Here is a 17,037-nt window from a genome sequence, read left to right as displayed (position 1 = left end):
CATTGTATTGACTTAAACGCTACGTCATTTGTGAAGGATAGCCTATCTGGTCTCCTACCTCGTGGGGGTTTGTGAAGTTAGAGGGGCGACGTTTCGGGCATTTACGTTTCCTGAGATCATAGCTAAACATGTTACATTTAAATTAAAAGTAAACGTTTATACAATGTGGCTACTTAAAAAGAATTTACAATCTTGAAAACATTTGATTCATATCATGACCAGAGCAACAGTCTGATATTCTCTGAATTGCTAAGGTGAATATCTTGCCCTCTGTTGCCACAAGAGTACGCTCTTCTCTCGAGTACGAGCATTGTGTCAGTGTTTCACTTACACACAAACGCGTCGTGCGTTGTTTTTAAAAAAAGTTCTTTCTGCTAAATTACAACTTTCTTTTTTTCCTACCACATTTATACAAATCTACATATCCTGTTTTCATTTTCTAAGTAACTCCCTATGCACTTTTAATCCAAAGGTATAATCTATGTATAGTAATAAATATGTATAATAACGCGTGTATATGGATGGGCTGAAATAATCCCGTAAACTCCAAAGACTCTGAGAGTAGATAACTTCATTCACAGCTGTCCGTGGTCCTAGTCACTGGAAGTGTGTACAAAGGTCACGGCGGGCGAGCGTGAGTGTTACTGAAGGTCAGGAAGCGGGCCAATGATTTCACTCGCGCCGATCGGCTACTTCCTCTAGCGCGTGTGATTGGGCGAAATAACCGGTCTCGGACAACACGACTTTGTGACCATGACCCAGACAACTGCATGGTCTGCAAAGGTATTACCGGTTTCACAGGTCAGTGTAATAATGTTTAAAGTCAGTTTGAACTTTTTTTCCTGGGTTTGTTTAGTCTCTGTGAGACCGCGAGTATTTTTTTCCCGCGTGGCGGCGAAAAGCGATTGAGTATCGTTTGCAACGTATTTAACCATATGTAAAAAAAAACAAAAAAAAAACCCTAAAGCGCATGATCCAGCTATAGCGTTATAGAGGGAGGTTGATTAACCGATTTTAATTTCGGGAAATGTGCAAAAGTATTGGCTACCTAGTTACACCTAAACTGCAAACTACAGAATGCAGTACTGATGAAACTACCGTAGTATTGGTCAGCTGCAGTCTTTGCTTTCAAAGTGTTGTGCGTGGCTACGCTAGCTAACTACAGATGCATGGCATGTGTGAAACATTTCGTTTGGGTGCATGTATCTCCCGGTTCTGTATTTGCTTAATATACTGCATATATATATATATATATATATATATATATATATATATATATATATATATATGACTAAATGTTACGAGCAAAGTATATTTTGCGCCTTTTCTATAGGGAATCAGAAAAGTTGCTCCCGGCTCGAGTAACGGTAGCGGTGTTTTAATGGACTCGGTATTTCCTTTGTTGTTCGTTGGAGCGTTTCTAGTGGTGCTATTGGGATAATTGTTGCACTGTGTTGAAGGGATAGAGAGAAAGTCAGAGCGCGCAATTGGATCCCTTACCCCAGGGCGCCACGGATGGAATCTAGGCGCCGCTCCACAGGCTTAAATGTGGACAATAAGCTTTCATTCATACGCGAATGCACGTGCGGTCACCTACTCATTGTGTTCACCTTCACCGCAGATCTCAATTACCGCTCGAGAATAAAAAATATATATATCATTTTTATCTTTGTTAATATGCGGTTTCTTGGTAACCTATTTTAGTGCTTTATTATCTGCGGTATTACAGGTGTATACTTTTGTAACCACAGTCCAAGGAAATATCTTTGTAAAGTCTAAAGAGAGGTTCACCCGTTATTACTCAGTGTTTTTCTAGTTCACTTGCCTTTTACCTTTCTTAGTCTGCATGGAATGAGGTGAAAGGTTATCAGGGGAGGGTGTGCGTGTGTGTGTGTGTGTGTGTGTGTGTGTGTGTGAGAGAGAGAGAGAGAGAGAGAGAAAGAGGTAAAGCTTGAGAAAATGAAATATATGTCTCCCTCAGACATTCAATAATCAATAAAATTGATTTGTTGCATGATGATTTCACCAAAAATACTGGGGATAGTTTGTAAACTGATTCCCATTTACTCTGCATTATCACATTTATGTCCAACACATTTGTTTGCCTACTAACATGTCTAGTGACAGTTTTAGCCCTGGTGCTGCGGTCCTTGCAAGGCATACAGGTCCTTTAGAATACACTTCCGTGCTCTGGTCCACCCGGTCTGTGTGGGCATCACAAAGAGGACATTTTCACTGCCCACGAGCCTGTGGTGACTCAGGGTACATGTTGTAGGCTCATCTTTGTTAGGAGAACTTTGTTTATACACCACGTGAGAAATATGACTTAACATATCCAGATTTTTGTCTAAAAACAGAACCCCCCCCCCCCCAAAAAAAAGTTTGTGTTGCTGATTCATGCTGTTCAGCACATTCAGCATTGTGACGAGCTTTAGATGAGATCATTGGTCCTGTGAATAAATAAATAAAAATGTGTGGATTTGTAAGTGTCACTGCACAGTCTCAGTGCAGCAGCCCTGTTTGGGTAGCATGTATTTATGTAAAGTGGGCAACTGGAAACAGTTGGCTACCTTACAGAAGGTTTGAGTGATGCGTAACACGTTCTGTGAAATTAAGCACTGCAGCCCAGCACAACTAGATCAACCTCTTTCTGGAACCTGTAAAAGTAAACGGATTTGCTGTACACACAGTGTGCATCAGAGTCTGAGTAGTTGTCCACACTTTCATAATGTGGCTCTCTTCAGTCGATTCATTTGGGTTTAGTGTTTCGTGTGTGTGTGCCGAGGGCCCACGTGACTCAGCCTTCACAGGAATCCGAGATGTGGCACTGAGGAATGCGCTTCATAAACATTCCTGTTAAATGAAGGGGTTTGGAGTCAGTGGAGGGGCAGTGAAGGAAACTCCTGCCTGGGGGATCACTCCAGAACCAAGATGACACCATGTTTTATGGCCTGCTGTAGAGAATAGGGCTGTTTTTAAACCTAAAGGACTGAGACTCACCTGTTTAGTGTGACTCTGTTGTCCTGAGGACTGGTTTTCCCATCTCGCGCACAAAGCTAAAACCTAGGAAATGGTCTTACAAAACACTGGGTTCTCAGTGATGTCGTTAGCTGACAGAAATGACTTGTTCAGGCTGATTGCAGGCTTTTGCTTTCATGTCTAGTCTGCTGTACAACAGCTCTGTTGCTTAAGACAGCAGTATCTCTGGTGGGTGACCATAAGGAGAAACCACTCCAGTTAAAAAAAGAATACTGGACATTGTGACAACAGGCAGAGTCTGTAGTTGCAAGGAATCTGCTCTGAACATTGAGCGTCTGGGCAAGAATTGACCGCACACAGAGCACAAGTGCAGATTTTCATGTTAAAGTAATTTCTTTTACAAATGCTGCTCAGGAGCAAGAGGACTACAGGTAGATATAACACTTCACCTTAATGTGCCTTTTAGGACCCAGTCATGCATGACTGCATGAGTAATTGTGTTTCTGTGTGTGTGTGCGTGTGCAACTCCGTGAGTGGTGCCATGTGCCTGAAGTAGCAGCTGGACTGTTTGTCCACGTCATCGTGTTTTCCATTTGGTGCATCACTGGTTTTAAATAGCTGGCCCAGCCTGGGCGTTCTGCCTGCTTGAAGGGCGGAAGGGCGTTCTGCCTGGTTGACCAGCCCACATTGGGTGAGCAGCTTTGGGCCCTACCATTGGTCTGGGCTCCCTGACAGACCAAGTTTAGAGCTCCTGGCCCTGGTCAGGTTACCTTTGCCCTGGAAAACCTGAAGGAGCATGTGATTACATGCATGTGCCCACCGCTGCAGTGTCGGACCACCGTGCGAGTGTAATTAAAAGAGGAAGTCAACAAGAAGGTAAAAGAGCCTCTGCGTGTTTGATGCAATCAGAGTGAGGGAGACTGAGGCTGAGACTAAGCAATCAACAGCCTAATATCTTGTCAGGACCTCTTGTAGGGTTGCATGTTAATCATGGACCCTTTCAGTCACATCCTTTCAGCTCTCTCTTCCAAGAGGTTGGCTGACATGACACATTTATAGGCAGGTTGTCCAATAAGCAGCAAGCAGGGGCTGGCCTGAGTTTGACCTTCGGATTGGCCGCGTTCCCCGCTGCTGTGCATAAACCCAGTGTGCTCAGTGCTGGCCCATGTTAGTTATTGCTACCTGTCCAAGCACAGGCTACTGAAGTCCATATTCCAGTCATCTCCCAGAGCAGTGACTGTTTTTGGATGTGCCCAGGTCCAGGTGAACAGTATGTGCTTGTTTGTGTGTGTGTGTGTTGATGTTGGAATGTGTCCAGGATGTAGGTGGTACTAATATCCCTACAGGTAGGGGTGTGTGTGTGTGTTGAAGGGTGGGGGCTGTTCTGTTTTGGCAGCAGTGTATGGGTCACATTGAGCTCAAGACAGACACTGCAGTTCAGAGCTGTTAGCTAGAGCAGATCACTTTAGGAACAGTGTGCCTGTAAACGCCTCTTATAGCCTTTGGTTTGGTTCAGAACTGCACATATGTTTATGGTACTTTTCTTTTCTGCACACACACTGGCCTGAAAGGATGTACACACTGTGTGTAGTTTTTCTTGTGTTGGGGCATTGGATTAAAATCCAATGGCAAGGAATTTTATTTTAGTTTTCAAACACAGTTGCTCAGAAAATATTTTCTTTGTTTCTGATGTTAAAATAATCTGTAATTTGTCAGACAGGCTTCACTTTGCTTTATTTTGTTGAGGGTTTTTTTTTGTATTTAAATACTAGCGAACACAGACTCCATTCGCAGGTAACAGTACAACTAGGGTAAAGGTGAACGTGAATGGTCAGCGTGCCCTGATGGAGTTACGGTCAACCTGATCAACTGGGTTATGTCAGCAAACACACTTCCAACGGACACGCACAGTGGCTGTTACACAGCGCTCGTGGGAAGTCTTCCTCAACGTCTTCCTCGAGTCAGTTTCCATTTGTTTTCCATTCTTTGATCATTCTTTTAAATTGTAGCCATTTTAGCACGCTGGTGTTCATCAACCGTGGTGTTCAATCGTCTTGTTATTTCTGACTTTATCACTGTTTGGAGCACACAGACCAGCCAGACTACACGGATCAGATGTCATCCATGCGCCACAGGCAGATGTAAACATCTGAGTACTGTAAAGGTGTTTGCTCTCTACGCTGGTTAAAAAAATGAAGCCCAAGTCTAGACCGAAGAAAGACTTTTCAGTGAAGAATCTTTATGTATAAAATCATTAAATACAGGCAAGCTAAAGTAATGTCTGTAAAATAGGTCATATGTGATAGTTAGACGTATGTTCCCAACTGTAATTAAAGTTATTTATTAAAGGGTAGATGAGGCATGTCTCACTGAACTGGTGCTGAAAGTACTTTTTTTTTCAGATACATGTAACACTAAGTACTAGCAAGCATGTTGACATCCAGCTTCTCTTGAAGTCCAAGAGCAGTTTAAAATTCATTCTACGTGTATGTAGAATGTAGAATATGATTTTTCAAGTTAAATTTAGTTACATTTCAATATTTTATAGAAAAATGTACTGATTATATAGAATTATAATTATATACTACACAGATCATGAATACAAATATTTAAAAAATTGCAAAGTAACATGATCTTGAACAAACAAACAACACAAGTTTACTAAACAATGCAGTTGAGCTGTAAACAAATAAAAATCTTGACCTCCCTGATTATAAACACTGTTACAGCACCTCAAAAGGTAGAAGGGAAGATGGGTAACTTGTATTTTACTTTTGGTGCATGTTTTCAAACTTCCATACCTTTCAGATTTGATTTTCTTTTTGCTCATAATTATGAATGCAGTTGTACAGCTGCAGTGACGTCATAAGGAAACTCAAAGCCCTTCCCCCTGAAATTCAGCGTGCCGCCTTTTAGCTCGGGTTCGCGAGGCTGTCAAAATCTTTACACGCCTGAGCCATTGTTTCATATCACAGGTAAAGAGAAAACATCAGCACACCATTGGATTTGGGATGGATTTAGATAACATTGCAGCACTACTGATAAGACCCTCAGGCACATGATCCAAGTGCGCTCAACCTTGGGCATGTGGGAGGGCAGAGTCACACAGCACTCCAGTTAGGACACAGTGCTGTTCAGAGTAGAGGTCACCTGTTTAGCGTCTTTTTTAGACTCTTTCATGCCATTTTTTCATCGTTACTGTGTTAATAGTATAACGCATCCATCTGTACATAAAATAACATCTCCAGTCTTTACTCTGGCCACCATCCACGCATTGCTGTGCCAGTATGCCAGTTTACACTATTTATTAACAAAATCTATTGTGCTTTAAAATTGAACCCTGTTGCACTCCCTTTCCACTTACAGATCTATTAGCAGGCAGACATGCAGGCGCAGGAGCTGTTGAAGCAGCTACGGTTGCCTGAGCTGGCCGATGTCAGGCAGTACTTCCGCAGCCTGTCCGCCAGCACGCTGATGGGCATGGGGGCCTTTGCAGCCTTTACCACCTACCTGTATGCCACGCGTCCCAAAGCCCTCAAACCACCCTGCGACTTGAGCATGCAGTCCGTGGAGATACCCGTAAGTCCATTCTATATTGGATTAGGCCTGGCCGGAATGTCGGAAGTTCAACGGGGAGAAATGTCTGCTTTAATTCTCATTTTTAGGGTGGGGAGCTGGCACGTAGCTCAGTGCTGCTGGACCCAGAAACGCTTCTGTCGTTTTATTATGAGGATGCTAAGACAGTGTATGAATGCTTCATTAGAGGCATGAGGGTGTCCGGTAAGCACTTTGAGTTTGATTTCATGAATTTGAATTTGATTTATTTGATGCATAAAAGTTTCTAAAGCATTTAGAAGCTGGAACCCTAGCTGCTGTTGGGTCATTTTTGAAAATAGAGTTTTGCCATATATTTGTTCAGAAAGCAAGTATAGTGTTTATAAAATATCTACAACAACTTGAGTTTATGTTTATTCATAAATGTGGATCTTGTTGTTATTTCTCTTAGGCGATGGGCCTTGTTTAGGGTCAAGAAAGCCAAAACAGCCTTATGAGTGGCTGTCCTACTCAGAGGTAGGCGTGCTTGGGAAGGGTCTGCTTCACTTGAGTTCTTAACACTTTTATGCTGTTTCTCTCTTTCTATAGACCCTGGCCAAGAGCTTCATTAGTTTAAGCTCCAAGTTCTTTATCTGCTACCAGGAAATGTGATGAAAGTCTTTTTGAATGTATTGTCAGCTAACAACTGTTGTCCTCCACCTTAATGCAACCCAGGGGTCTGTAACCTGAAGTCTGTTTCATTATTGTTCCGTCTGACACTAGGTTTTGCAAGTAGACATGACCCTACTGGTTTGTGCTGTACTGGTTTGGGTGTTATGGTCTTTTTAATGCTGGTCTTCCTCACATAGGAATTAGTGGGTTGTTTAGTTTAATTGTGGATCATTGTGTAACATTTCTGGAGTGTTTAGTGTGGTATCTGTCACTGGGTCCGTCCCCTCAGGTCCTGGAGAGAGCAGAGAACCTGGGCTCAGCGCTGCTGCTCAGGGGCCACTCCAGAACCTGTGAGCAGTACGTTGGGATCTTCTCTCAGAACAGACCAGAGGTGAGGCGCACGTCGTGAAACCTGGAGCAGTTAAACGGTAGTGGCTTATTAAGTGTGAAGGTGTCAGGCCCAGCATACAGCATGGAGCCTCATGTTCCAGTCACTGACCCTAGTGGGAGATTCCTTAGTACACGTGGTTACTAAACCCAGAGCGATGCCCCATTATGTTATCTGAGAGCATTACATTTTGCATGATTTCCTTGTACTCCTGCAGCATACGAGTAGCTTCACGCTAAGCGAGGTTTAGCTTTTGAGGCTGTTGTTAATAGTGCTATTTTTCTGCAGTGGACCATCTCAGAGCTGGCATGCCACACATATTCGCTCGTACCAGTGCCCCTGTATGACACACTGGGCACCGATGCTATCCGCTTCATCATTGACCAGAGTATGTATTTATTTCCCGTGAAGTCCTCGTAAGAGTTTTGCTTGTCCTAGCCGGCGGCCGTGTGATGAACGTTTCCGTGTGCGTTCCAGCCTGCGTCTCCACGGTGGTGTGCGACGTGCCGGCGAAGGCGCGCCTGCTGCTGGACAGTGTCTCGGGCAGGCAGCACTCACTGCGCCTTCTCATGCTGATGGAGGCGTTCGACTCGGAGCTGGCAGTGCGAGGTCAGCAGTGCGGCGTGCAGCTTGTCAGCCTGGCCGAGGCCGAGGTGAGTGGAGGCACGTGCTTGGCTCCTGCGTCATTTTAGGGGCAAGAAATGACCAAACATGTCAGAACTGGTGTTCTGAACATGGGGGTTTATCTTCTCTCATCCACTATGAGTCATGTATTCAGGGGGTTTGCATGGTGTGTGTGGGTGTGTTGGTGGGTGGGTGGATGTGTGTGATAAGATCATCACTCCACAAGCAGCTCTCTGTGGTCTTACGCTGCAGCTCTAATTTGTCTGCCCCACAGATTGTGCATAAAGTTTTGACTTCCCTTCTTGTTCTCGTTCTCACATTCACACGTGTGTACCCACATACACACACACACATGCAAACATGCAAAGTTCACGACAAAACACTAAATGCAGAAACACACGGACCGCACCGCAGTCTCCTCTGCTCTCGTATGGTCGAGGTTTCGGGGCGTGTAACAGTGTGTGTCTCTTGTCCAGGCTCAGGGGAGGACCTGCAGACAGCCCCCTTCGGTGAGTTTCCCCATCTCTTGTTGCTGTTTCCAGCATTCGTGATTGTGTGTGATTGTTTTTGCATGCCTCTCCGTGTGTCTCCTTTCTGGATGAGGCCTAACGTTTGCTTGCATCTCCTTTTGCCCCGGAGCCTCCTGGATCTGAGGATTTAGCGCTTATTTGCTATACCAGCGGAACCACAGGTATGTAGTACGTCGGCGTGTGTGTGCGTATGTTTGTGTGTGTGTGTTGGTACATGAAAGTGTTGGTAGGATCTGTTTGTCAAGATATGTGTGCTAATATTTGCATGTAAATGTGAATTCTGTTCACTGTATTTTATGTTTTATCTGTACAATGATAAGCTATCACTTTCTCTCCCCCTTCTCTTTCTCTCTCTCTCTCTCTCTCTCTCTCTCTCTCTCTCTCTTTTTTTTTCTCTCTCTCTCTCTCTGTCACTCAGGAAACCCAAAGGGTGCCATGCTCACCCACAGAAACATTTTGTCCAATATTTCTGCTTTTGTTAAGATCACAGAGGTGAGTGTAGACAGAGTTGTGGTCTCCTTGGCAGCTGCCTCTCACTGTGAATTTGGCGCCATGCAGATTTGTTTACTTGATCAGTTCCTGCTAGTGCTACAGCAATATGAGTGAGTGAGAGAGAGAGAGAGAGAGAGCTGCTGTGTACCAGTTCAGTAGTACATCTGAATGTACACTCATCAGGTACTTTATGTAAGTATGCAGGTAGATTCCCTAGTCCATCTGTTGCTATGCAGAATTAGTTAGCCCCCATCCAGCCCTCTGTCAGAGGTCAGTTTCTAACCACAGGTCTGCTGTTGGTTGGGTATTTTGGGATGGCAGACCACTCTTAACCCAGCAGTGACACTGTCATGTAAAATCCCCAACAACGCTGTTGTGTGTGTCTGATAAACTTCCAGCACAACACACACGCTACCATGCCACTACCACGTCTGGGTTATTGCTATGTTGTGAGTGGTTTATTATGCATATAAAGTGTCCAATCAGAAGTGGGCCTCTCAGAAGAAATGTTCCAGTGGGCACACAGGCTCGGTGGATCGTGCATGCCAATAGTTACCATCCAAAATGTTCCATATTAAAATCTACCTAGAACAATGACTAATAAATTGTCCAGAGAGTCCATGTACAGGGTAGGTATTTTAAATAAAGTGGTTAGGGGTGTGTTTTATACTGACCCGTGATTGTTTTAAACAGGGTGACCCTTTATGAGTAAACTTATGACCTAATATTTGAGACCATGTTTAGGTTTAAGCAGAATAGATCTTAAATCTGACCTGTATCAAATATGACGGAAAATTGTAACTGGAAAATTAAAGTAAGCTAATTTGTAACCACATGAATATGGTTAATAAATTGCACATATACGTTACTAATCCCTTGTTGGACCAAATGTTTATGATGGAATATAAAGATGTGTGTCAGTGTGAACTATGTCTTTACTCCTGAGTTGGACCAATTGGTTATGCTAGATTAAAAAGCAGTATGTCAGTACAAACACGTTATTTCTCTGTCCTTTGCTAATACCGTGTTAGAATCTAATGTTGTGTTGCGTATTCCTTGCCTTTGCTAATCCTGTGTTAGAATCTAATGTTGTGTTGCGTATTCCTTGCCTTTGCTAATCCTGTGTTAGAATCTAATGTTGTGTTGCGTATTCCTTGCCTTTGCTAATCCTGTGTTAGAATCTAATGTTGTGTTGCGTATTCCTTGCCTTTGCTAATCCTGTGTTAGAATCTAATGTTGTGTTGCGTATTCCTTGCCTTTGCTAATCCTGTGTTAGAATCTAATGTTGTGTTGCGTATTCCTTGCCTTTGCTAATCCTGTGTTAGAATCTAATGTTGTGTTGCGTATTCCTTGCCTTTGCTAATCCTGTGTTAGAATCTAAAATTGTGTTGCGTATTCCTTGGCTTTGCTAATCCTGTGTTAGAATCTAAAGTTGTGTTGCGTATTCCTTGGCTTTGCTAATCCTGTGTTAGAATCTAAAGTTGTGTTGCGTATTCCTTGGCTTTGCTAATCCTGTGTTAGAATCTAAAGTTGTGTTGTGTATTCCTTGGCTTTGCTAATCCTGTGTTAGAATCTAAAGTTGTGTTGTGTATTCCTTGGTTTTGCTAATCCTGTGTTAGAATCTAAAGTTGTGTTGTGTATTCCTTGGCTTTGCTAATCCCGTATCTGTCCTCTTCTTTTGCAGACTAGTTGTCCCCTCACCCACAGAGACACACATGTGTCTTACCTCCCTCTGGCACACATGTTTGAACAAGTGGTGCAGGTACAGACAAGACATCAGCTCGCCATCAGCCATTACGCCAAATAGCCAAAGGGAATCGCAAAAGAATGTTTGCTGGTTCTCTGTGAGAACTTACAGTGTAAGATTTTGCTTCCAGTTGCAGTTTTGGGGCTTTGCTGTGTTTTCTCACATCTGTGTCTTGCCCAGGGCCTGATTGTTATCCACGGGGCTCGAGTCGGCTTTTTCCAGGGAGACATCCGCATGCTGATGGATGACCTCACAGCTCTGAAGCCCACCGTGTTCCCAGTGGTGCCCCGTGTGCTCAACCGCATGTATGATAAGGTAAGCGCACTAGTGCCCTCTACAGACACAAAAAGACAGCCAGAACTACCTAACACTTGTTTCCAAAGGCTTAGTGTAGTTCAGGAACTGATATACACATATGAAATTGTGATGTCTGCAGTAGAAATGAATAACCGTGTGTGTGTGTGTGTGTGTGTGTGTGTGTGTCTGTGTGTGTGCATGCTTGCGCGCGCCAGATCTTTGGACAGGCCAACACTCCACTGAAGAGGTGGATTCTGGATTTTGCGTTCCGCAGGAAGGAGGCTGAGATGAGGAGTGGGCTTATGAGGAAGAACAGTCTGTGGGACAAACTCATCTTTAAGAAAGTCCAGGTGATCATCTCCCTCTCTGACAACCTACCCCTTCTGCCTCTCCCAGCGTGGTGGGATCTACATGATGTGCCTTCTTCTGAACTGTTGTTTTTGTACGTCCATCTCTAAAAAGCGATGTTTGTGCTGCCCCCTACAGGCCAGCGTTGGAGGTTGCGTGCGTCTGATGATGACTGGTGCTGCTCCAGTTTCTGAACATGTGCTTACCTTCCTGCGTGCGGCACTGGGCTGCCAGGTCAGCTTAACACATACACACGCACACACACACAGGCATGCTTATTACTCACACTAAGTAAAGTAAAAATTAGGGATCATTTTGATCATTTATTCTTTACATGAAGCATAACTTAAGAAATTAGAAACAGAACCACAGACAGGTGGGATTCTCTCAATTCTCCTTCAGGCTCATATTTGCACACTTATTTCCTCTCTTGATATTACTGTAATTATTCTGTTTCTGTTTACTTGTCAGCACATGCAGCCTAACACACTTCTCATTGCTGTTCAGTTTTATGAAGGTTTTGGACAAACTGAGTGCACAGCTGGGTGTACTGTTAGTTTGTCAGGAGACTGGACAGCAGGTAACACACACACACACACACACTCTCTCTCTGTCTGTCTCTCACTCTCATTTTTCGGCTCCTCATTGTCCTGTGTGATGTCGTACTGTAGGTCATGTGGGTCCTCCTTTGCCTTGTAACCACATCAAACTGGTGGATGTTGCTGAGATGAACTACCTGGCTGCTAACGGAGAGGGAGAGGTACTTGTCTGGGTGCTCTGAGTGTCTGCTGGAGTTAAACACTGCCTGGTTCACACATACACACAGTGGCTTCTTTGTTTGTTTGTTTCTTTCTTTCTTTCTACCTGTTTGACTCCAACTCTCGCTCTGTATGCTCTGTGACAGGTATGTGTGCAGGGGCCTAATGTGTTTAAGGGATACCTGAATGACCCAGAGAAGACAGTGGAAGCCATCGACCAGGATGGCTGGCTCCATACAGGAGACATTGGCAGGTGGCTGCCGGTGAGTGTGCTGCTGAAATAACTTCCGGGTGGACCCTGCTCAAAATGCAGAATGTGTATGTGAGCGAATGTTTCTGAGAGCGCGCGTGCGCATGTGTGTGTGTATCTACAACTCACCTGTACCGGAGTGTGTATGACCACCATAACCTTCACCTGGAGTGTAATGGAGGTTCCTTTTAGAGGAGTCCTGCTGTTTTTGGTATTCCCTCCAAAACCAGAACATCCACAGAGCGCCTGCTGAATACGCAGTAGTGTAGATGCACCTCTTCCGGGCTGATCGTAACACTGTGACGCTGACCTCTGACCCTCATAAACTGGTGCACGTGTTGTTGTCTGCTGTCAGAACGGCACGCTGAGGATTGTGGACCGCAAGAAGCACCTCTTTAAGCTGGCACAGGGAGAGTACATCGCCCCGGAGAAGATCGAGAATATCTACCTAATGAGTGAGGCTGTGGCCCAGGCCTTCGTGCACGGCGACAGCCTCCAGGTGGGACAGGAAGGCGCTCTCAAAGTTTTGATCTAACTATGTCGTTCAGAAGCCGTTCTGGTAACGATGAGTTAAAATCAGCTGAGGGTTAATCACATTCAGCCACACAGCAGGAAAATGTCCTCCAGTATCTTTGTTTTAGCCGTGTGGGAATTTCTGAGTGGTATTTTCTTCTCTTCTGCAGGCCTGCTTGGTGGCCATTATTGTGCCAGACCCTGACTTCCTCCCTGGATGGGCGAAAAAGAGAGGCTTTCATGGCTCCTACGAGAATCTCTGCAACAACCCGGTAGTGAAGGATTTCACACAAATGAGATTAAGATTAAGCATAGACTCAGATTAAGCCAGTGCTTACCAGCCCAGATGTGCAGGATCCTGGTTCCCAGCACACCTAAACAAAGCAATCAAACACTGAATACCAGATGCATATGGGGTTCAGGAGGAGAAAAGTGGGGTCTTTTCCCAACTCAGAGGCCTGGGTTTGGAAATACTGGACGAAGCAACTTTGTAGGGAATGTTCACTGAAAATCACTTTTAGGATGGAGATCCTTGAACCTGAATCCTGGAGAACTAGTTGGTCTTGGAAATGACTACGGCATTACTTTTTGTGTTTATTTGCAGGGAGTGAAAAATGCCATTTTGGAAAACATTGTTAAACTGGGCAAAGAAAGTGGACTGAAGTCATTTGAACAGGTGAGATTTATTGTGACAGAAATCGGGATATACATACGCATTACAATGCCAAGTAAAGTAGTTTTCATTTATTGAATTACCAGAGAACCTACCTTAGAGTGATTATACAGTGTTGTGAAAAAGTGTTTGCTCCCTTCCTGATATATTATTTTTTTGCATATTTGTCACACTTAAGTGTTTGAGATCATCAAACAAATTTAAATATTAGATAACACAAGTAAACACAAAATGCAGTTTTTAAATGAAGGTTTTTATTATTAAGGGAAAAAATCCAAACCTACAAGGCCCTGTGTGAAAAGGTGATTGCCCACTAAACCAAATAACTGGTTGGGCCACCCTTAGCAGCAACAACTGTAATCAAACGTTTGCATTAACTGGCAATGAGTCTTTTACAGCGCTGTGGAGGAATTTTAGCCCACTCATCTTTGCAGAATTATTGTAATTCAGCCACATTGGGAGGTTTTCGAGTATGAACCGCCTTTTTAAGGTCATGCCACAGCATCTCAATCAGATGCAGGTCAGGACTTTGACTAGGCCACTCCAAAGTCTTCATTTTGTTTTTCTTAAGCCATTCAGAGGTGGATTTGCTGTTGTGTTTTGGATCATTGTCCTACTTCAGAACCCAAGTGCGCATCAGCTTGAGGTCACAAACAGATGGCCGGACATTCTCCTTCAGGATTTTTTGGTAGACGGCAGAATTCATGGTTCCATTTACCACAGCAAGTCTTCCATGTCCTGAAGCAGCAAAACAGCCCCAGACCATCACACTGCCACCACCATATTTTACTGTTGGTATGATGTTCTTTTTCTGAAATGCTGTGTTACTTTTACGCCAGATGTAATGGGACATACACCTTCCAAAAAGTTAAACTTTTATCTCATCAGTCCACAGAGTATTTCCCTAAATTCTTGGGGATCATCAACATGTTTTCTGGCAAAACTGAGACAAGCCTTTATGTTCTTTTTGCTCAGCTTTATGCTTTGCTTTATGGTCTTTTTGCTCACTTTTTGCTCGTCTTGGAACTCTGCCATGCAGGCCATTTTTGCCCAGTCTCTTTCTTATGGTGGAGTCATGAACACTGACCTTAACTGAGGCAAGTGAGGCCTGCAGTTCTTTGGATGTTGTTGTGGGGTCTTTTGTGACCTCTTGGATGAGTCGCTGCTGCGCTCTTCGAGCAATCGTTTTTTTCACACAGGGCCATGTAGGATTTTTTTTTTTAGCTCAATAATAAAAACCTTCATTTAAAACTGCATTTTGTATTTACTTGTGTTACTTGTGTTATCTTAAATTGGTTTGATGATCTGAAACGTGTGACAAACATGCAAAAAAAATTAAAAAATAAAAAGATTATATATATATCAGGAAGGGGGCAAACACTTTTTCACACCACTGTAGAATGCTAAAATTGTTCCTAACTTTTTGTGTATAAAACCTGAGTACATAAATAAGTAAATAAAAATGTTTGCTAAAAATTGCACATAGTCAATAAGATTACTTGCCATTGTGGAATTGACTAGCTACTGTACAAAATTACACTGCTTTTAAGGGCTAAGACCCTTCTAATCGTCCGTGTTGTAGGTGAAGGACATTGCTCTGCACAAAGAAATGTTCTCCATCCAGAATGGCCTCCTCACACCGACCCTCAAAGCCAAGCGTGCTGTGCTCAGCAAACATTTCAGGAAACACATTGACCAGCTATATGCCTCCATTCAGATGTAAAACTGATCCTGTATCAGTTTTAAAGGAATAATCGTAGTATTGAATGGAGCCCAGGAGGAGCCAGCTGCCATCATGCCGACAAGCTGGTCTGAATCGGCTCCTGTGAGCTTCTCGTCACCGTTAGCTACGTTAGCACTTTGGGGTGAAGTATTCCTCAAAAGAGCCGTCCTCGACAAAGAACTCTGCCTGATCCACGCATGACGTCCACTGCCTTTCATATGTATATAGGAATGAGGGGAAAATTGGTTCAGGAAGCCTAACTCTGTTCTCACAGCTCCAGAACATACCTCATGGCTGACACGACACTTCACATGACCTTACTTTACTGCAACAGATGTCTAATGGAAGTACGTTCTCTCAAAGACCTGGTCTTACAAATGTACTCGGACTGGCCTTGAGGATTTAAAATTTTTCACTTTCAGAATATCTGTCAAAGAGGTTGCTTGGGTGCTAGATGGCGCCATTAAGGTTAACACACACCTTAAAGAGGCTCAGGCCTTCATAGGCAATTTTCTGCATGACTTGTCAGTAATATTCGGGTTGTGCAGATAGCATATTGACAAATATGGCCACTGACTATTGTAAGCCTTGTGTCATCTGTTGTAGCTACACTCAACTGTACTGTGACATTCTGGTACCCAGCAAACCATGGTTGTGGTGCCATTAAACATTTTGCTAAGTATTTGCAATATGTACCTATGTAGTGTTCATATAGTGTTCATAAAGTATTCCTAGAAACTGGTGATTTGTAATTTGCTGCTCTATTTCTAGAAGGATTTAGTTTGCATTCCCTAGGATAGACCCAGACACCATTTGATATATATGTATTTTTTTTGTTGCAATATACAAAGGCCAATACTGCATATTTATATAGTGTTATTATGTCTACATAGCATGTTGGTACAGTGTTGACATTGAATTTTAGGACTTTTGTGAGAACTCTGCTAAATGTTTTATATATGCCTGCTTTGAAGAGGCTTTTAACACATTGTTTTTAATTATGGGGCGTTGTAGAATCACTGTAGTTTATTTTGTTTGTTTGGGGTTTTGTTTTGTTTTGTTTTATTAATTTCTTTGAATATACTTAGTAGCCTAAAGCTATTTTATCTGATCACTCCAAGATGAGGTACATAAAAGTAAACCAAAATATATTGGGTACAGTAGTGATTTGTAAACACTATCTGTCTGACAGCAAAATCAGTGCTGTCATGTCTCTGGATTCTTTGTGTTAATTTTTTTTCAAACATGAGTATGCTTGTTAACATGAGGTAGTTACATCATATTATGGACATGTAGGGTTGTGTTGGGGGAGCTGTATTTGATGATGTCAAAGGGAAATATTAAAATGTTTTTGTAATCTGTTAGTTCAAGCCATTAATGAAATTTTCATGTAAAAGATATACATGACTTGAATTAAATGTGATTTTCTGTAAATGTGATTTACTAGTACTGTAACTGACTCATTGATTTTTTTTTTCTAACTTTTTTTTTTCAACTTTATCAAAATAC

At 43.0% G+C, this 17,037-nt stretch overlaps 1 protein-coding gene across 5 annotated transcripts; it reads left to right on the top strand.

Annotated features, from left to right (window-relative positions):
* Positions 1 to 644: 644 nt before the first annotated feature.
* Positions 645 to 16,967, top strand: acsl1b (acyl-CoA synthetase long chain family member 1b). Of its 5 annotated transcripts, none has more exons than XM_035522488.2 (21): positions 645 to 801; positions 6,346 to 6,558; positions 6,645 to 6,759; positions 6,986 to 7,050; positions 7,475 to 7,576; positions 7,862 to 7,961; positions 8,051 to 8,226; positions 8,674 to 8,706; positions 8,837 to 8,888; positions 9,146 to 9,219; positions 10,904 to 10,981; positions 11,147 to 11,281; positions 11,479 to 11,613; positions 11,750 to 11,845; positions 12,119 to 12,191; positions 12,283 to 12,371; positions 12,516 to 12,632; positions 12,975 to 13,118; positions 13,303 to 13,404; positions 13,737 to 13,808; positions 15,388 to 16,967. In XM_035522488.2, the coding sequence occupies exons 2-21, from the start codon at positions 6,364 to 6,366 to the stop codon at positions 15,526 to 15,528; spliced, it is 2,094 nt and encodes a 697-aa protein (XP_035378381.1). In that variant the 5' UTR covers positions 645 to 801; positions 6,346 to 6,363; the 3' UTR covers positions 15,529 to 16,967. The 5 variants fall into 5 exon arrangements, with proteins under 5 accessions (XP_035378381.1, XP_026872884.2, XP_035378382.1 ...); XM_035522489.2 differs by lacking the exon at positions 645 to 801 and adding an exon at positions 4,126 to 4,242; XM_081713021.1 differs by lacking the exon at positions 645 to 801 and adding an exon at positions 4,334 to 4,939.
* Positions 16,968 to 17,037: the final 70 nt, after the last annotated feature.

This window comes from Electrophorus electricus, chromosome 4 (assembly GCF_041902795.1).
Source record: "Electrophorus electricus isolate QZ-2024a chromosome 4, ASM4190279v1, whole genome shotgun sequence".
Classification (NCBI taxonomy): Eukaryota; Metazoa; Chordata; class Actinopteri; order Gymnotiformes; family Gymnotidae; genus Electrophorus; species Electrophorus electricus.
The sequence above is the reverse complement of the archived record's forward strand: the minus strand, read 5'-3'. Positions and strand labels throughout refer to the sequence as shown.